The following is a 21,178-nucleotide window of genomic DNA, read 5'->3' on the forward strand; positions in this document are numbered from 1 at the left end:
TGTTACATATCCTTTCCACGCAGCCTCTGTGCCTGCGCACACGTGTGCCCCACGTGGATAGGTGTACGTATGTGTTGCTGTGGTCCCCAGTGTGCAGTTGATAGTTTGGAGAGAAATCATCCTCCGTCATTCGTCACTGCCGAGCTGCAGCAGCCCAGGCCAGCACATCATTTGTTAACAGCGACAAAGCCGCGCTCATAAACGCCGACATGTTACATTAATTTATAGGCACTGAGTGACTTATTAAATGTGACGTGTGAAATATAACAGGGCCCGGTATGGATGATTAGGTTTTTGGGCTTTGAATTGTTGACAAGGCAGGGGTAATGAATTGCGGGACACAAGCTAGTATGTTTCCCCCTCATTAGTCAGTATTAGCTGCATTAATAGTAATAATTGGATATATTCATCATTTAAAATGTTTTAATAAATGTTTGGACAGCACCTGATCTAGGCTGTCAAATATTAGACTGGAAGGTTCGTGATGGGAGAAAAATTATGCCGTTCCTCCTGCAGAGATTTATACAGCCTAAGGGGCGCCATTTGCCAACGTCCTTTAAGAAGTAATGGAGATAGTTTGGAAAAAGACAGCGCAACAAGAGGCAAACCAGCATCTCTCCCACTTCAGGAGGACGCGTCCACTTCGTTCCAGAAACTTCTTGGTGCTGAGTTCAGCTTTCCAAGAGGGTTATTTCTGGTCAGGTGTCAAAATCAGATTAGAACCTCACAGAAGAGGCACAAGTTTCCATCTGAATTTCTGTTTTGTTCTTTTACAACTACAGACTGAATGTTGCCCAGAGCTCACAAACTTACCAGTTTGGGGTTTTGGCTTGGGAATCATCAGTACTTTGAACTATTAGCATATTTTAAATTCCAGAACATGTTCTGCTTGGACATTTGAAAACCATGATTCTCCATGGGATGGAAGCAAGACATGTCTGTGGGTGTTCTACCAGCTTGACTTTTCATTCTCAGTTTCTGTATCTCAAAGGCATCGCTGCCCAAAATTAAATACAAAGATTCCTCTGATTAAAGAAAATACATTTTTGTTTTGCTATTTTGTAATCTTTGGAAATGGAATTTTTAAAATAGCCTAGACCTGTTGCCAGGAAATGCAGGCTGTATTTGTCTCTGTAAAAGACATGTAAGTGAATGCTAGGATGTGCTTTCTAAGCGATGGGATGGAGATCAAGAAGGCCATGTCCAGTTGCAAGGACATTATGTGAGTTCAAAAGGTGGGACACATCACTGGGCTGTAACCTGGAATGAAATTCATTTTTCAAAAGCAACCTTCAGAATATACAAGAGTGAAAGCACCTGGAGTTATTGGCACAGCATTGCCAGACTGACAATTTGTATTTGAAAAGAAGTAAGGAAAAGCCTCACTACTGTGGGAAGTGGTGTTTGGTGACTCAGTAGGAGGTATGTTTCCCTTTTAGATGCTACTGAAGAGTTGTCACGCTAGGGAGTACTGTGTTGCTAGAGGTGCTGTCTTTCAGGAGAGGCACAAAGTCGAGTGTCTAGCCACCTGTAGTAATCACAAGTCCCAAAACACTGCAAGGATGAATGTTTTCTCCTCGGTGTCCTTGCTAGTGCCAGCTAGATGCTTGTGCTGAGCATTGGGAATTTCTTTACATGAAGGGATCCGTGTGCTCTCCTAAATACAGTGAGCCAAACCTGCCTCTTTACATCCATGAACTTAATGCTGTGCAAAAAGTTGATGGAGGACTCCCAAGGTGCTAAGGCTAAATCTGGCTGTACACAGGTAATGTGTACATTAATTATTTTGCATTTGTCCTAGTTATTCTGCATGGTGGAAAAAAGCCTTTGAGGGTAGAAACTTGGTCATTTGGTTGTAATCAGAATGATTTGTAGCTCTGAACTTGGAGTAATGTTATTTCATTTACTAGAGACCAAAGCTACTTGCAGCTTCTTTAGATAACGTACATTTCACTTCATTTTCTCCTTTGTTTTGAATCAAGCCCTGAGTATTATTTTGTCAGTGTTGCTTGTTAGTTGATGGTTATTGTTGACAAGTTGATGTGAGTGTATTTTAACATGTTGTCTAACACATCTGCTGATAAGTTTGTTGTTGCCACTGCACACTTTTTCCATCAAGCTCCCTCTTAATTTTCATTTGGAGATTAAAGAGACATTTAGAACTTGATGTTGTATGCTCAGCAAATGAGATTTCTCAAGCCTTTGGATGTATGGCTGTCTTTTCATTTCCTGTGGTCATTAACATTGGGCCCAGAGTCTCAACTAACTAGAGAAGACGAACATCCGTGTTTTCTCTAGGTTTGTATTAATAACTCGGAGATCTTGTCATCTAGGTTCACATTGTTTAGCCAATCATCTTAAAGGATTTCAGCCTTTTCATTAGTGATATGAGTGTATTAGAGAGAGGATCAAGTGTTTTGACATTTAAGTTAATTATTATGGAATTAGGTCTTGAGTGGAACTTCGCGAGAGCTACAGAAGTGAGTGAAAAAAGAATGATCAATATTCACTACTCATTTAGAGTTCTTGGTGATATTAAGCTGCTGTCTAGTTAGAAAGAGCTGGGGTGAGATTCGTTCATTGTGTTTGCTTTAATGAGAAATTGTTGGGGGGTTTGTTTGTTGGGGTTTTGTTTGGTTGTTTTTTTCCAGGGAGGTGCTAAAGTGGGGCAGCTTTAAGTTTTTGCTGTTCCTCTCTACTCCGCCAGTTGTTGGCAAAATAGCTCCGAAAAGAAGAACAATACAAAATAAAATAGAGTTAAAGACTAAAAGATTAAGTTGCAATCACTTTCTAGTCTGCTGAATTAATTGTGACTTTCATTGGTCTGATGTGGATGAACAAGAGCCCTTCTGCCCTGACTGGCTGGCAAGGTTACTTAACTGCTCATTGTAAACCTTTTCCCCATCATTGATGATGTCCTTCCTGTCCTCTACCGTGATAAAAATAATAAAAATAATTATACAATACTTGCATAGGACTTTGTAAACCCTCATGATCTGTGTTTTGTGGGTATGAATCCTATTGATCACAGGTGTCATCCCACACAGAAAGGCATTTCAGGGACACATCCAGAAATTCAGGAGAGATTGCAATTCTTGGCTGTTTTAACATCCATGAAAGCTGCTCACAGAGGTCACCTTCTTTACAAAGAAAATAATGCACATTTGTTCCCTGCTCCCCGGTCTAGGGTATCTACTGCTGTGCCTCTGCCCTTACAATGTCTTTGGTCTGTTGAACTCTATGCTAAATATGCTGTTTCTCATAATTCCAACCAACAAAGTACACAGTGGCATGAGCATAATGTATTTTATTACAGCCAACCCGGGTCCTTACCTTGCTCCAGCTATAGCTTCTCACCAGAATGCTGATCTGAATTCTGCTACAGTTTTGGGACATTTAGTTAACCTCTTGTTAGCTACATCACTATCCTGGATGAGTGCAAAAATAGCATTGTAGCTACAGGCTATAATCCCTTCCCCACATCTCTCTGATACAAGAGAGGGCATCAGCCCTCATTTTTCCTACATATTCAAGGCCCATTGCTTTGAGAAGTACTGAAGTACTTAATCTAAAACTTGTGATATAAGCAGATATGATCGAATTCTACATGTCTGCTGCAGAGGTCATTAGTTCTAAGATTAATTAGGCTCTTTCAATGCTATATTGAAGGTAGCAATATTTATCTGTGGCATCTCTAGGATTATGGGTGCTGTGATCCTCTTCAGCAGCACATCTCTTTTCCTTTTTCAGTCTCCCCGTTCTGTGGTGATTCACAATGAATTTTACAATGACTGGGTTGCTTGCCCGTACACACACACAAAATTCTGCAGCATTTTACCCTTAGAGCCATTTCAGGATCCCCTTCAAACAGCCCTGGAGTATCTTCTGTCGAACCACCACATGCACAGCTCAAACGAAGTGCCTACGCCTTTCCACAAAGCAGTTCTTTGCTTCCTTCCAGCACTCAAAATAGCAACTCCACTCCGGATCCCGTTCTCATTGCCAGAGCTCCCTGCTGCAAAGGAAGCAAGGCCTTTATTCTCTGAAATATCATGAAACAATGGGAACCCCTGGATGGAATGTCCAGCTTGTGGGCACAAGCTAAAGGCAATTCTTGACTTTCTTCCACAGCGTTTCTGAGCTTGATCTTTTCTGACATAAATCCAAATATATATTTGCACATATGTATACTTTTTTTTTCTTCCTGTGCAGCTAATTCTAGACTTACCTTTATTAGTTTCTTTAGAAGACTTCTTGTAGTTGTTGGAAGTTTTTTTTTTTCCCAAGAGAACCAAAAAAGGTCATTACAAAAAGCAAAATCACATCTCCCAGCAGAATCTCTGTCAGCTTGTCTTATGTCACCAACACTGACTGACTTCTTCATTTAGTTTTTAATTCATTAAAGTTAGCTTTTTGTAAGTTACTTTAATAACTTGAAGTTATTGTTGGTGGTTTTTTCCTCCCTCCTAAGTTCTTTCACTGCTCCTACTTTAAGCAATCACTTCAATTGCTTTTTGAAGCACAGGTTGTCTTAGGAGGGGATGCAATCAATCTTTCTCCATATTGACACTTTCCAAATATTTCTCTGTAATTACTCAGGTGGGTGGGGTGAGGTAAGTTCCACTCATCTTCATAGCAGGGCTGCATGAGCAGAAGATTTAAAGATGTCTTTCTAAGTTGTCCATTGCTGTTGCAGATCTGCTGAGGATTTAGTGATGCAAAAGCTGAGACCTGGGTCTCCATCTAGTAGTAAATCCCATCATCTTGTGATGTCTGTCTTGTTGGTGATGATCCCGAGGCAGTGGAACAGATGCAGTCAGGAGCTCCTGAGTTTGCACAGTGTCAGTGTCTCGTGGGCACGTTTCAGCATAGCCTGCCCCTCTGGGTTTAGCAGATTCAGATGGTAGCAGTGCTGCTTCATTGTTATTTAAGGATATTATGGGTGTCAGGTTAGTTGAGGAATTGTTAATTATTATACATGCAGGTAATATACATGTGCCTGATTCAGGGAAAGGTGGGAAATGTGTTTCCGCTGTATGAAATATTGACCATGTGAATCTTTGTAACTTTCTCAGTAAGCTGGTGAAAGAAATATGTCCTCAGCACCCTCAGCTCAAGGTGATGAGGTTTGGCGTCCCATGCTTCTTTCTATGAGAAAACCAGCTTCAGATGGCTGGATTAACTTTGCTCTCTAACATACCCTGACTTTGATATGGCTGATGCTTTTTGGTAACCATGTTGAAGTTACAGCAGTTTACCTTGAGGAAGCAGGCAACCAAATGCTGATCTCATATTACAATACCAGTAATGCTGTTATCTGTCACCACTTACACTGAACAGAGGTTCTTTTAGCAAAAGTATGACTCTGGGAGGGCTGCTAATTCAATGGCATCGTGTGAACTATGACAGACCACAGAGCTGGTTATTTTTTTTCCAGTGACTGAAGTCTAGCATCTTCAGTAAAAATATAAAAATAATTGACCTACTTTTAAACCCTAGTATTTGAGCAGTGAAATGGGAGTGAGAAGGGGAAGGATTGAAGGGCAAGATAGCTTAACTGAAACAAATGAATCAAGTTCCTTTTTGGTTGTTTTTTACTTAATAAATAAGGATAAGTTCTGCTGGTTATGTGACTGCACTCACTTGCTAATAAAGCACTCTTCTGCTGGAAAGCCTGTCACATCTGCAGCTAGAGCAGTGGCCCATCAGCTCATAAAGAATTGTCTGTGATTTGAGGCATGCAAAGAAAGGCAGAGCTGGGAGGCTCCTGCACTGTGTAAGCTAACAACTGGAGCTGCGCGCAGAGCGCCGTGTGTGGTGCGCTGCGTGCTCTCCGCTGCTTATCTCACAGTGCTGCTTGTGTCACTGTAATGTAAAGGATGTGTCTGTGTTCAGTTATCTCACATCTAGCTGTCAGAATCCAAATATGCTCTGTGTACTCTGTACACAGATGGCATAAACTCCTTACAACTTCTCTTTTCTATCTATCTATTTATTTATTTCTTTATTTTGGAGGATAGGAAGGGAGCTGCCGTTCAAATGTAATAAAAATTGTAGATAATAGAGCTGGCCAGAAGTAAAGAGAGAGAAGAAAATTCAGATTTTCACTACTTTAAGAACAGCAACAACAACAAAAAAAATATTAAAAAGTTAGACCTGGGGGCAAAATTAAATTACAGAAAACTGAGCACTCAAACCTGCCTCGGGACTATTTTTAATTCTGTTTTGTGATGTTGGTTTTTGGTTTGGTTTGGTGTTTTTTTCGTGGTGGTTTTCTCTTTCTTTTCTTATTAAAAAGCTGGGAGACGAAATCAAAACAGTTTCCCTGGGATTTTAACGCACTCATGGGAGAAAATGCCAAATGCACTTTCCCAAACTGCTCTAAATTTCTCTGATGCATTATAAGTCAGTATCAGAGAGCTACATAAGTCCAGAAGATGCAAGATGAAAAATTGATATGCTGTGCTTCACTGTGCAGAACACACAGACCTGAGGAAAAGTGACTGGGAACACTTGCTGAAGCGAGCAATGAGTAATTTAAGGCTAGTTTGGGCAGTCCTACCTTCTGATTTGGTGGTTATGTGGGTGCCTCCTCAGCTGTTTGTGATGCTGAGCTGAATATTTACTGTATTGATAACAGCAAACCTTGGCAATGCTAGCTCCAGGAGTCAGAACAAGTTCACAAAAATAATGTAGACTGTTCTGTTTCTATTATTATTATTGTGCTGCCTGAAGAATCTCAGTCAAGAGACTCTGGCTGCTTGAGGCTTATTCTCTATGTCACATTGCCTTTCTAGGGCCTTTTCTGCAGCTCAGGAGAAAGAGGTGCATTTTCTAGCAAAATAAATAACTTCCCAGGCTTTTGCTTTTGGCTTGTTTTGTTTTTAACCCAGTGAATTGGTTAGCATCCCATAAATGCAAAATGCAGATCTGATTCTGCTTCCATTTTAATCTAGTGAGAACACTGAATCCAGGGGAGCAGATTTGGCATTGTTTTTTTTTTCTTAATTAGGATATTTGACAATTCAAGAAGGTTGTGTTTAGAAGAGAGTTAAATGCCTATATCTGGTGTTTAATTTCTTTTCTGTAGAATAAATTTCCTGTTGTAAAAATGCCACAAAAGGTAGCTACTCCTCTTTATTGACCAAAGAGCCAAGTAAAACCCAGCTGTGAACATGTGGGTAATAGGAGGTTTTTCCCCATGCCTATGTTTGATTTCCATGCACAAGCCTCCTGTTGGTAAATACCAATATAAGTCTCAATTTCCCTTCTGTGAATAGGGTACCTGGCATGAACAGTTAGTTGTATGCAAAAAAGTCTGTGAGAGAAAAACAAAACAAAAATTAAAGCATTGCAACAATATTTTGTTGATGCAATGAACAACTATCATTAGTAGAGCTGCATTAAGCCTAGGTTTTCTACAGTGTAAGAAGTTCCACTATATTTACACTTCTGCTCTGGCAAAGTGGAGTGAAAAAGGGCTCCCTTCAAGTAAAGTTGTAAAATGCTGTAAAATTGCAGAAAATATTGGTCAAGAAAAAAAAATGAAATCCTTTATTTTAGCTTAACTTTCTAAAACCAGAGAGTTTTTCATTATAAACTAGGAGTCTTGATTGGGCAAGTCATCTTGAAAGGGAAAAACATTGGCTTTGTCCTTCTGAAATTTCTAAAGGGATATTTCTACACTTTGGTTATTTTCTTTTCCAGGTAAAATGCATTAAATGATGCATTTTTCTCTATATTTTTGTTTTAGTGCCAAATTACTAGCTAGATATAGTTACCAGTAGGCGCAGTAGAAATTACTGATTGAGAGAGAGTGAAGTGTGTGAAAAGCACACAGAAAACCCTGAAGATGCAAATGAAGCAGCTAAAGTGTGTGTACTGTGTGCCTCTTGGTGACCTGTGGACTCAGCCCCCTATTGGCTTCAGCACTTCCTGATATGCCAAATTTTCACCCCAATTAACATACCCATCAGATCCTGTTTGAGACAACTGCATTTGCAGTATCACATCGCCAGCATCCACTTTTGCTGGGGGGACAACCAAAGACAACAGACAACAGAGCTGGCTCTGCGAGGTACTGAAGTATGTGAGTAGTACCTTTGTCTCCATCAGTACTGCTTGTGTATTTAAATTTATGCACATATTTAGTACTCTGCTGAATTGGTATGTCATACAGAATGGGCATGCAATCCTTTTATCTGATGGATGGTTGCTAATTATTGCACTGCCCCGTGTATTTTGGTTTTACTAATTTTGCCACCCCACATATACTTACTGCTGTGTTTCAGCCAGGAGTCTAAAGTTGCCCTCTTCTATCAAATGCATTTACACCTCAGAAAAGGTACATTTTCTCAATTTTGTTTGCCCTAGCCAGGTTTAAGTTGTATAACCAGCACTCACTTTCTGGATAGCCACTGGTCTGGCTGACCTTGGCAGCATGACAGCTGTCGTATTTTCACATGGATGAACTTTTCTTGAACAACTTCTCCAATGTATTGGGAACAAACAAGCTTTTCTTCAGCATCAGGAATGCAGCAGGTCTTCTTTCCAACTATTTTTTTTCTCATTCCACAGACATATTTATTGTGGCAATGGCAAGAAAATCCTACTGCTGAGCCTTCGTGTTTGAGTTCCTTTAAATTTCCTTCAGGGGAGTGACAGAAGAGACAGCCTAGATCATGTCAGAAGTTGCTGTCTTTTATTTAACCCTTCATTTATTTTTAATAAACTTGAGTATTAATTTACAGTGGCAAGGGAAGTAGGAGGACAAAATCCTTTTACATCTTTATTGCTAGTATTTCCATTTCTGCTCTTTATTTAACTTAAGTCACTGTGGTAGTTAGCAGTGACAGAGCAGGATGCTGCTGGGGAGGGTGCTGCACAAACCCAAAGGATTTGCAGTGTGATGGACAAGGTGGCCAGTGATGAGTGGCAGGGACTCTTTTATACAAGTGGAGTGACTCCAGCTGGCAGTGTGCTTACAAGATCCTTCAACTAAATGAAGGGAATCAGAGGATGGAATGAGCAGCAGTGAAGAGGGAGCTAGTGTCAGGAGTTAGAAGTAGCAGTAGCAGTGCAGGCATCAGCCCAACTAGGGAGCTCAGACTGGACTGAAGTAAGAGCCCTTTGCAAGCAGAAAGAGGAGGATAATGGTGAGAGCATAGTTCTGCTGACACCAAAATCTTTCTGAGGGCACAACAGTTTTCTTGGATAAAAAAATTTATTACCTCCAAAAAGAGATTTTGTACTGAATTGTGAGAAAATGAGATAACACTCCCAGAAGAGCCAATAATGTTAGAGATTCTTCCTGGCAGACAGAAGTTCCTCTTAACTTGGGACTTGATTCAGACTGGAGGCTTGTGTTTAACTGGAGGTCGTATTTATACATTGGTCATCACAGTTACTTACAGATTTGTAGTAGCACAGTGCCGTGGCATGGATTAACTGCTCAACAACTTCCCTCTTTGAGTAGTTTTTTTTTCAGCCTGCACTGAGCTGCGTCTCAGCACATCCAAATTTGATCAAAAATGAACTGGTTTGCTTCAAAACTGCACTCCTATATCCTCCAGCCATGTCTCTGTGGGGTAAGGGGTGAAGCAGAGAGTCCTTTGGTTTAAAAACAATGTAAGCCAGTCAATTCAAGAGCTTTATAAAAGTTTGCTTGTTTCTGGACCTGAGCTGATGTGCATGGAGCTGTTTCTCTGCTCCATATGGACAAATGCTCTTCACACCAGTTAGTAGACAAGATGGGAGTCAGAAAATATGGTTTGTTTTATTCATGGGAAATACTACAACTTCAGTGGTGACAATAAGTGTAATTGATAACTTCAGTCTTGTGTGGCAGCAAAGCTGGTGTTCAGCAATCAAATAAGTTTGGGAGAAAGTTGAAGATTTTATTGATGCTCTTGTGTTTTGCATTTAATTTTTTTTTTTTTCATTTGGGGAATGAATTTTAGTCCCCAGTGGTTTGTATTAATGCTATCTACCCTCTGTGGTTAGCATTAGTGCTATACAGCCCTGCCAAATGTGGAGAAAGTTGGAAGTGAAAAAAAAATCCCACTGTGAAGAAGTTAGATGCAAACAAACAGGGATGGAAATTCTACTTACAAAGAGCTCAGCTCTGTTGGCTCCTGTCCTGGCACAGTCCTGTCAATCTAAATCAGAAATATTTGCAGAGTGGAGTGCTGTTAATGAGCAAGGCTGGCAGGACCAGGCTTGAGGTGAAGAAGGCACTTCAACAAGTGATTTAAAGCCAGGGACGGAGAGATGGGGCTGAACCCCCTGAATCAAACTGCCCCACTCTACCCTTGCTTTAGTCTCTTCTGCCCCACCTTCCTGCCATGCCTGGGGGCAGGCTGTCGGCCGACACGCACCCTGCCAACTCGGGAGCCGCTCGGTTCTTGCCTGGTTGAGTGTGGGATGCTTTCTTGTAGCCAGGGGGACTCCAGCTCTGGTGTGTTCCAAAACAAAGTGCAGCCTATAGTTTGTTTTTGTCTTTCAGTGGAATAAAAATATGGCACTTGGCAGAATGTGTTCTGTAAGCTGGCGACTTTTAACTTAAAATGCAGTGAGTGAACTTGGCTGTGTAAGCTTAGGTAGGGTCTTGAAAGTTCCTCTGAAAGTACTGCTTTTTATAACTTTTTTTTTTGTCTGGAGTTGATTTAATTTGAAATAAGTTTTGTTTGCTTGCTTGCTTGCCTGAGGTTTTTTGGTAGGTTTAAATAGATGAGCTTCATTTCTTCTGCAGTTTATTTTAGTAAAATTTCTGTAGAATTTGGAGGCGACAGCACAGTGCAGATGGAGTTAGACTTTGAAACTTTGGCTTACTTTGCAGACCCCAAAAGCTAAATCTTTGATTTCACAGTGATTTTCCAAGCCTTTTTACTGACATGAGTTTAGACTTTGTAAGAGAAGGGAAGGCTGGTGTTTCTCTGGAAAGCTTCACAAAGAACTTTTCATCTCTTTTGGGGTCCTTGGGTCAACCCACCAACCCCCATTGCCCAGTGCTTCCTATGTTTGCATGGCTGATGTTACCTTTTGGTGCAGACACTTTTAACTATCCCATCTCAGCCTAAGCTCCCCTTAGGGCTGAGATGTTGCTCCAGCACAGTGTCAGACTGGGCGGGCAGCTGCTGGGCTCAGCACTTGGTGAAGCCGCCAAAAATCCACCAGCAAACCTGGGACAGTGCCGGCTTCTCCCCAAAGAGTAAGTCACTCTGAGAGGTTTTGCCACATAAGGGCCTGTTGGAGGCTGTAGGCACCAGCTGACAGGGATGTCTTTGCCTCCCAACAGATGGCCAGGCTTTTTATTTCAGCAAGCAATATCACACAGAGGGGTGGTCTCTGGATCCTGCCAGCATTTCGCATGACAGGGCCAGCTTAGGGCAAGAGGGATCTGATGTCCGTGCCCTTGTAGCTCCTGAGCTAAATGACGAGCTGTTGACAGGAAAGCCATCATCTCAAGTGTAAGATCCTGAACTCTTCCCGCTTTTCGTTTTTCTTTGGCGGAATTAATGCCCTATTTGCTTGTCTCTCAAAATCCAGTCTGGCACGAGTACAAACCCTCGCCTGGTGGCAAGCAGTTGTCTGGATTCGAGATGCCAAGATTTGTGCTGACAGCTCCTTCTACACAATCTGAGTCAGGCTGTCACAGCTGGCCATTAGAGGCTTAAAAAGACACACACATGTACAACAAATAGCACCAACTTTCTGTTATTGAGTATCAGAACCTGCTTGATGAGAAAACGTAATGACTTACACTGCTCTTTATTTTAGTGTAAACAAACAGAGTGTCTCCAAACCCCTGTTGAAGCACGGCGGCTGTTTATTATATGTTGATTGCTTGCTCTTATTCAGGAGCACAGGCCTAGAAGGGTCTTCCTGGGTCAGGAGATCCAGTCCTTGATAATTCCAAGCATCACACTTTACAACCCTCCTCATTACCTTACTTTAATGAAGTCAGTCCGTTGTAGTTTTGATTTGCCCTGGCAGCCGTTTGCCTAGTTTGATTTTTGTGGCATGGGGGAACCAGCACCAAAACTTCCCTTACTGAGGGGCGGCGTCACAACTAGAGCAGGGTAAAGAATGCTGCTCATCAAAAAAGCATTTTCTGAAGCTGTTTACCCTGCAGTTTTGCCTTTCTTGGTGGCAGTGTGTGCAGATTTTGCTGACCTAGCATTCAGTTTGGGTGCTAAAAGCTGGATGCTTGCAAAAGTTAACTTTCTGATTTAAAGTAAATCAGGATCAAACAATCCCTTGCCCCACTTTTGTGCATGAAAAGAGGTCAGATTAGCTTCTGCTTAGTCAACTAATGGTTACTGCAAGCGTAATGCTGCTCTGCCTGGCTGTGTTAGGTTTTAAACTTGCTGTAGGATTAAGTTTTGCACGGTTGATCTTTAGTAGACCTTAGTCTGTAGTTTATTTTGGACAAAAGGCTGATAAACTTTGGCTCTTGGGGAGGAAGCCTGGAATCTGAGACCCACTATTATTCATTGACTTGTCTTTATGAGTTTACAGTCCACTGGTGCATAGCAGTGAAGGGGAAATATTTTCAATGAAATGTTTGCTTTTTTCCTTTGGCTTTGTAAAATGCAATGTCTTTTCTTAGAGATATATGTTGGGGTCATATAGCCACTTCAGTGAACTGTGTATGGCCAGGAAATAGACTGAATTGAAAATAATTCATATTTCTTGGAAGTCAGTCTTTTAACCAAGACTTCCTCCCTTCTCCTCTCCGGGTTTTGGTTCTCTTGCTAACCACTCTTTGAGCATTAATTTTATGTACAAACTGGGTTTAATTGTGAGAAGGAGATTTCAACTGTCTAGAACACTTTCAGTATTTTTGTAATAAATCACAATTTGCACATGACTGAACTTGTAAAAAGAAACCCCATTTATATGGAAAATTTCTTGGCTGGCACTTTTCTGCCCTCTTTTTGCTGTGCTGAAATAGATGTCTCTTACTTCCTCTGCTTCTGTGGTTGGCACAGTGAGGTTGGCCATTGGTGACAGAGGGATTGACTCTGCAAACTTTAGTGGCTCTGACACAACAGATCTATTAATTTCATACTTAAATGTTCAGGGCATGCTTGCACCTTTTGCTGGGTTGGAGCCTATGCAAGCTCTGCTCCTTCTGTGGATGGCCAATGGGATGATTTGTCTGAGTTGGGAATACTAGTTTAGATGAGGCTTTGCTGGACCAGATATGCAGATGTTACGTGGTGTTGTTTATTAGATGTTAATGTCCATTTCTCTTTCTCCACAGGTTCTTCTTGAAATTTTTCCTCAAATGTAACCAAAATTGCCTAAAAAATGCAGGAAACCCTCGAGACATGCGTCGATTCCAGGTCAGTCGGACACGCTTCCTCCTTTAAAAGTCAGCAGCTGTTAAGGACAGAAGTACTTTGACCCAAACTAACCTAGTAATTCACTGGAAGATGCTAAAAACATAAGGTCAAAAAATATTGCCTGAGGACTCCTTGTCACAGCAGAATTGTCAGGAAGTAGTTGGGTTTTCTTGCTCTGGACAAGAGAACTCATGAAGATAATGTCATGTCCACAGCAAGTGAAAGCATAAGATGGAAAAACCAAAATGACCTCACTGTTGTTTTAAGTTGTGGGTCTGCTCTGCTCTCCTCTGAGATACTCCCTTCTGCCTGGGGAACTATTTGTCTTCATATAAAATGGAGTGAGCTCCATGTTTATTGGAAGGTACAAAGGAGGGTATAAGAGCAATTCATACAGTCAGGCTAGTGACTACACTTCAGCAGTTACTCTTCAGCAGCATTAGAGACTCATAAATGTGCATCAATGGGATGAAGGTCCATCCCTGTAGCAGTACATGGAAAAAAAAACCCTACCATTGGCTGTATCTTTCTTGAGATATTTTGCACTTGCCCACTGTTGTGGCACATGGCAGTAGGGTTTGGGAATTGTACATCTTTTTATGCTGTGCCTATGTCCATGACTACTTCTGGGATCAAGTGCAGCACTCTCCCCAGGGCAGATGGTCTCTTCTTCCCTTCCCCAGTGATGGCAGCAGAATAGTGTGATGGTAATACTCAGAAATAGCTGCTTCAACACTTTTGTTGAAGCTGGGGTGCTTTTACTATGCCAATAATGCTTTACCTGAATATATGCTGAACAAAAATATGGGGTAGAGAGCACAAGACCTTCTCTTTTGATGGCAGTCGTGTATGTGGCCCAGGGAGAAAGCATGATACAGTCTATCAATGGGGATTTGCCTCAGGCTTCTGAGAAGAAACATGAGATCTGTCCCATAGACTACATGGGTCTCTGGAGGAAGACAATTCCAAAAGACAGTAGCTCAAGATCTTGTTTGCTTCTTTTCTGGCATTGTTACATTTAAATGAAAGTGCTAAATGCTGTGTAAATGGCAATATTATTTATATGTAGAACATATGTCTTTTGTTGAACTGCTTAATTGCAATAATGCTGGAAGACAGGAGAGTGTTTTTTTGCCCCTCTGAGCACAGAAGTGCAGAATTGAAGAGATGTGGCCACAGGGATTCAATTAATCAGGATAAGAGCTAGCATTAGCATGGCAGAGCCCTCGGCTTCTCACTCCACCCTCCTCCTGCCATCATGTTTCTCCTGTGATTTGAGAGGGCATTATCGCTGAAGGAGAAAGTGGAAAAAGGACTCTCACCAGCACAGGGATTTAAGCCAAGCAATCACCCTTGGGGCCTGTCAGAGCTTGCTTCACAACATGTACACTCTGCTGGGTTTGTGCTCATCCAGGCTTGAGGCTGATTTTCATATGGTAATGCCTTTGCATGTTCCCTCAGAACAGCAATCAGGAGTCTGTGTCGGCGAGTAGGTAGGACATAGGAAAGGTTGTTGATCTCTTGACTTGTAAAGACATTCTGTCATACAAACCCAGCTTCACAGCAGTTGAGCTTTCCGTGTGTAAACAGAGACTGCTTAATTACACAGGTCATGTCAATTAGTGTGACCTTAGCATTTTCAAGAAATTAATCACTTTCAGCCGAGTGAGCCACTCATCCTGTGATACAGGGTGCTATTGAAGCTCACAGCTTTCTGCTAAGCGTCCAGCCTCATTGTTTTACAACAGTTCCTTTTGTTTCTTTTCTGTTCCCTCTCTCTCTCTCTTTATTTTCTTCTTTTTTCTTAGGAAAAAGAATTCTGAACTTGTTGCTCTTTTAGCAATAAATGTCTTTAAATAAAGCATCCAGCCTCTACAGAGTCCAGGCTTCATTGGTCATTACTTGGCGTGAAAAGGACCAAACAAGAACATAGTATCTCAATAATATGATGCACCCAGACGTTTGAGACAATGTTGTGTAGTAACCAAGTGAAATCTAGGATCCTGTGAAGTCAGTGAAGGGTTTGCTATCAGTTGTGTTTGAAGAGTTGCCACAGACTTAGAGGGTCTCCATTAATTATGCCAAAGTTCTGGTTAAAAAACATAAGAAGTAAGGTATTTCTAGATACTTTTAAATTAGTAGCATACTTTAAAAAAAAATTGTTAAAAAAGAATAAAAATGGAAACTTCCCCTTCCATTACTTCATTCTGGACTGTTAATCAGTCTGGAGACGTATTCAGCTTTTGGCCATGGTCTCTCTTTGATCAGTCCCCGAAAGTTGCTTGGAGTTATTAGAATGCAGATTGTGGTTTTGGTGGGAGAAACAGTGAAGGGCCAGGAAGGATCATGAGGCTTGTACTAAGGAGTAGCCCTGTAGTAAATTTCATTTCTTAGTAGATTCTCCCCTCTCCCCCCCTGCAGTAAGGTATTGTGATTATCATATGGTACAAAAGAGAGGTCAAGAAATGACAGGGAAGAGGAATAGTATGCATTGATCTGGGCAACCTGTGTGTGAAACTTCATTCAGACTCATGGACAGAAATGAAATAGGAAGTTTTATACTGAACTTTGCCTACAAATGCAGCAATGTGATAAGCTTAACATAAATGATGTTGTGGGTCTGGAAGGAAATATATTTCTCTGCATATCTGAGATTTTCAGGCATGTGACAACTGGAGCAGTGCTGAGTGCCAGCAAAAGTGTGTGCTGCAGCAGTGCTGGCTTTGGCTGTGTTGGTTGTGTCTCTATTAGCAGAAGGAGACAGTCAGAGAGGAGAAGTCATATACGTGAAGGGACTCAAGGCAGCTGGGCTTAGTGTTCAGTTGTGTTACAAAGTCCCTGCTTCTCCCTGAGAAAATAATTTCATCTCTCTTTCATCAGCCCAATTGCACAAAGCATTTGGTGATACCACATATTGCCACTTTTGTCTATCCTTACCTTTTTTAACCCCAGAAACACCACTGAGATGATGTTCAGTCTGGTTTTGCTTGCAGTCTTCACAATAAGTGATCAGTCTTGGTGGGATGGACTGTAGTGCCCCAATTAGTGGTAACAATAATAGTAATAGTAGTAATAATAATAAGTAGATGGTACCATTGGTGAACTCTGCTCAGCTTTTATTTTCCAGCTCTAAAACCTCATTCATACAACCTAAGGAGTTTTGTGTGTTATTGTAATTAATGAAACCCAGGTGCCCTAGTTATCTTGTTGTTCTTGTTTTAGCACAACTGCTTGCAAACTGACATATGTCAAGTTTTAATTTAGAGGAAACTTTACAGGCTGAGTCATTGCACAAAACCCCAAACATTCATTTATTATGAAAACCTTGAAAGTCACTTAGAAATTGCCGTGCTGCTTGATTCTGTTACCACAACCTCTTCCTCAGCCTAGGCTGTTCGTTTGCCTCCATGGGACACTGCCACTCATGTTTGAATTGAAGCCACTTGTGTCTTATTGCAAATTTGCATAAGAGACAGAGATGATGCTTCATGAATCCCAGATAATGGAATTTGGACATGCAAGGCTTCATCCCTAGAGAAGGGAAAGGCCAAGGAAAAAAAAAAAAAAGGCTGAAAAATAGCAGTGAGAGCTGTGGCCCAATTCAACAAGGTAATTAAGCACCCGGCCTGCCCTTGAGCATGTGAGCAAAATTACTGAATGTATTCTAGTTATGTGCTTGAAGTTTGGAACCTTTCTAAGTGTCTTATTAAATTGAGTGATTTTTTTTTAGTTACTAGAATAAAGAGGCCACGAGTGGTGATGAAAATAAAGGTGTTGCTCAAGCCATTTCTGCATAGCTTTCGGAAGAGCAGCAAGCACTCGAGTTAGAGGTTTAACACTAATGACATTCTTTAAACCTAACATTCTTTAAACCTAGAAATCATCTCAATCAGTTATCCAATGACAAAGGCAGAGAAAGCTTGAGACATCACAAAAACATCAGATCCCTCACCATGCATGGGAGAAAACTGGAGGCACAAGGAACATGCTACGCCTTAATCAGTTAGCAAAGCTTAATGGGCTATGGTTAAAAAATGAGGAGCCATGCAACGCCTAATTTTGATATATTAGGTGAGGTACTATAACAAATAAACAGGCCAAGTGCTAAACGTGGACAAATAGCTTGATCTCCAGGCTCTTGGTTTCTGAATACTTTTTTTCCCCCCTTTCTTTCATTCTTTTTTTCCTGTTTTAATAAGCTCTAAAGTCTTCACAAACTGGACTAGTTAATGGCAGTCAGAATAATCCACAGAGCCCTGATACGTTCATGCAGTCAATAGCGCCAGCGTCATTGAAGAAAGTTGTGAAGTGATGTGTTTCTTTCATACCTCTGTCTCCCCTGCTGTTGATACAGGATTTAAATTAAAAAAAAAAAATCTATGAAGGGCTAAAGCTCAAAATCATTTTCCATGTTTGCCTGTCCCAAATTAAAACTGTGTTTTGTTGACAAAATTTGGAAAGGTTTGAGATTTGGCAGACCCGGTTGTCCCTGTGCTTACATTAATGTGTCAGCACCTCATTAATCACTTATTAAACTGTAGTGAGCCATTCCCTCTTGCTATGGTCTGTGTTTTAGGATGCCTCCGTGCCCATTCCACATAGACTTTGGCTCTCCTTTCTCCCTGATTTTATGGTTTCTCCACAAATTAGTTTTAGCATGTGCTTTTACTTGAACATATCCCAGTCATTTCCAAATCAAAATGAGGAGAGTGTAGTATTTTTATTTTGTTTTAGATTAAAGAATATGAGCAGAACTTTCAAGTGTGTAAGCGCTCTGTAGCTATTCGGGTATGTAGCTGTGGCACACAATATTCATGGTGCATCTTTTCTCCGATATTAAATAGGGACATTACTGTTTTGTTAGTGCAGTGCATATTTAGTGTTCCTGTATTAATGAGATTTTCCATTTAAAGAATAGAGTAGAATGGAATAAACCAGGTTGGAAGAGACCTTCCCTATCATCGCATCCAACCTATCATCCAACACCACCCAACCAACTAAACCATGCAACCAAGCACCTTATCAAGTCTCATCCTAAACATCCCCCATGATGGTGACTCCACCATCTCCCTGGGCAGCCCATTCCAATGGGCAATCACTCAGTCTGTGAAGAATTTCTTCCTAACATCCAGTCTGAACCTCCCCTGGCACAGCTTCAGACTGTGTCCTCTTGTTCTGGTGCTGGTTGCCTGGGAGAAGAGACCAGCCCCTGCCTGTCTACAACCTCCCTTCAGGTAGTTGTAGAGAGCAATAAGTTCTTCCCTGAGCCTCCTCTTCTCCAGGCTAATCAAGCCCAGCTCCCTCAGCCTCTCCTCATAGGGCTTGTGCTCCAAAACCCTCACCAACTTTGTTGCCCTTCTCTGGACATGTTGTAGCAACTCAACATCTTTCCTAAACTGAGGGGCCCAGAACTGGGCACAGGACTCAAGGTGTGGCCTAACCAGTGCAGTGTACAGGGGCAGAATGACCTCCCTGCTCCTGCTGGCCACACTGTTCCTGATACAGGCTAGGATGCCATTGGCCCTTTTGACCACCTGGGCACACTGCAGGCTCATGTTCAGCCTACCATCGACCAGTACCCCCAGGTCCCTCTCTGCCTGGCCAGCCTGTGCTGTTTCTCACAGGTGCACTATCATTATTTTTTTTCTCAGAAATATGCATAAGAGTAACCACTTTTTTTTTTTTTTTCCCCCCTTCCTTTTTTTTTTTTTCTGCATTTCCTGAGACTGGAAACAGTTTCTCTAGGGGATTCCTTTTATAGTTTCTTCTGTGAGTGACACTGAGGAACCATACCAATGTGGTCTCTTTGTAGTAAATCAAACTGTGTTTGGGAGGTAGGTAGGAAGATACTCTTAAGTAATTCAAAGTACGTTGCATTAACAGTTTTGGAAACCTGGGGGGTGGGAGGGAAATTTAAATGCAGATTTACTCCTGTAGAACTGACCTTGCAAGGTTCTCTCCTTGAGTTCTTCCCTACTAAGGTGCTTGTCTGCTGGCAGAGAGTTGTGTGCATGATTTTCACTGATTTGAGACCTACCTTGCTGTTATTGATCTGGACCCGTTATTTTTCTGGAATCCTGTTTCTAGGAACCTTAAAATGTCTGGGGTTTCAGCACAGGATTGGTGCTGTGCAGTGGGAAATCTGTGTGTACCTACATGAGGTTAGGACTGGAGAAAATATTTTGTGTTGTAGCCATTGTTATTAATTATAATAGTTTTAATTTTCATATTCATCTAAGCAGAACCATAGAAGAAGATAAGGAGCTGGCATAAATCATGCAGCTGTGACAGGCAATGCCAGCTAAGGATTTGGCTCAAAATCCCAGTTGCAAAGAATTTACAGTGGTTGCAAGTGCACAAATAAGATTGCAAACCCTGAGCCACTTACTGTAAGATCATATTTTATTGAGAATATCATAAACTTTATTCTATCCCTCAGGAATGCAAAGGATAAATTACTTCTGAAATCCCTTTTGGAATTTTATATATAGGGCTTGGGTTTTTTTTTTTCCCCCCCTTAGTTTGATTTCAGAGAAACTTACCTGTGGTGTTTGGCACTTTCTTTTTTCCAAATTTCCATCTGTAAGAGCTCTTGAATCATTTATTCTGTATTTCAATATCTTTCACTTAAAACACGAACAGAAATCCATTGCCAGGAATGCCATTCTGAGGGGTGGTTTGAGGATCCTTTAGATGTAAATATTCTCATTTGTATTCCTCTTTTTTAAAGACAAAGACTTCAGGATTAGCTGTGAGCAGTTTAGCAGCTTTGCTTACTTTATATTTTCAAGAATTTTAATCAGTGGGCAGAAATATGTGGAAATTTTTTTTCTTTAACTTTCTATTTTATTTTTTTTTAAGAGCCAGATCAAGTGATGAAATTGAATTGTTGTAAGCGATCCTTTAAGTGTCCCCATTTGACCAACTTTGAGAGGCAGCAGCTTCCTGAGAGAGTTGAAGCAATGTTTGCCAATCCTTGTAAAGCATTTCACCTCTTCAGAGGCTAAAGCCTCTCAAAACCAAGAACAATTAAAGCAAGAGCCTTTCAGAGCAACTGGGGAATTCAGCAAAATAAATCAGAAATCCTCTGCTGTGGCTCTGGAGGCTTGCCTCATTATAAGAGCAGATCTATTAGCCCCCTTGCCATTGTCTTTCATTTCTCAAGTGAGGTGATTCTAATTAAATTAATCTGCATGTCAATCTATCGGTGATCAATCAAAAGGGCTGAGGTCCCCCTTTGCGGCAGTGTGCTTGCGGCTGACAGGGGCTGATAATGGAGGAAGAAATAAACTGTCGAGCAAAGTTAATTAGTCAACATAATAGGTGGATTAAACAGGAGCTGCTGATTGCTGTTTCACATGTCGAAGCATGAGGTGGGAGCTGAAACTGCAATTAACAGACAATTATTATATTTGGTTGTAAGAGGTCACATGAATAAACATATCTCTGTGGGTTTCAGTTTTTAATCCCTTTGCCTCTTTAATGTAAGGAGAAGTGTAGGTCATTTCTCTTCTCATTGTTTTAGTCAAAGTTCTTGAAGGCAGTGCGTGCTTCTGGCAAACCAGCTGCCAGCTGAAGGCCAAATCTTTGGCTGAGGCAAAACCCTGGGAATGCCATACTTTAGTGGGAAAAGACCGTGGGAGGGGAATGAAAGACAGACAGGCTATGAGGTCACTTGGTCTGAGTGGGGTGGGAGGGCTCTCGGCATGATGATCTCCCAGCATTGTCAGGAACTTGCTCCCTTTCCTCCACAATGCCACCCTTAGCCAGGACAGGGTTTTTCTATAGGATAGTGCCTGCTGAGCCTCAAGGTTGAGAGATCCTTCTGG

General features: G+C 41.3%; 1 protein-coding gene across 6 annotated transcripts in view; it reads left to right on the plus strand.

The window, feature by feature from the left end:
• Positions 1-21,178, plus strand: part of EBF1 (EBF transcription factor 1) — a 288,454-nt gene that overhangs the window by 163,960 nt on the left and 103,316 nt on the right. For all 6 annotated transcript variants that reach the window (XM_068161413.1, XM_068161422.1, XM_068161431.1 and 3 more), the window contains exon 7: positions 13,268-13,349. In XM_068161413.1, the coding sequence (XP_068017514.1) occupies positions 13,268-13,349 (82 nt within the window). The remainder of the gene's footprint in view (positions 1-13,267; positions 13,350-21,178) is intronic.

Source organism: Melanerpes formicivorus, unplaced genomic scaffold, assembly GCF_026170545.1.
Source record: "Melanerpes formicivorus ecotype bairdi unplaced genomic scaffold, bMelFor1.0.p_v2 SCAF_2, whole genome shotgun sequence".
Classification (NCBI taxonomy): Eukaryota; Metazoa; Chordata; class Aves; order Piciformes; family Picidae; genus Melanerpes; species Melanerpes formicivorus.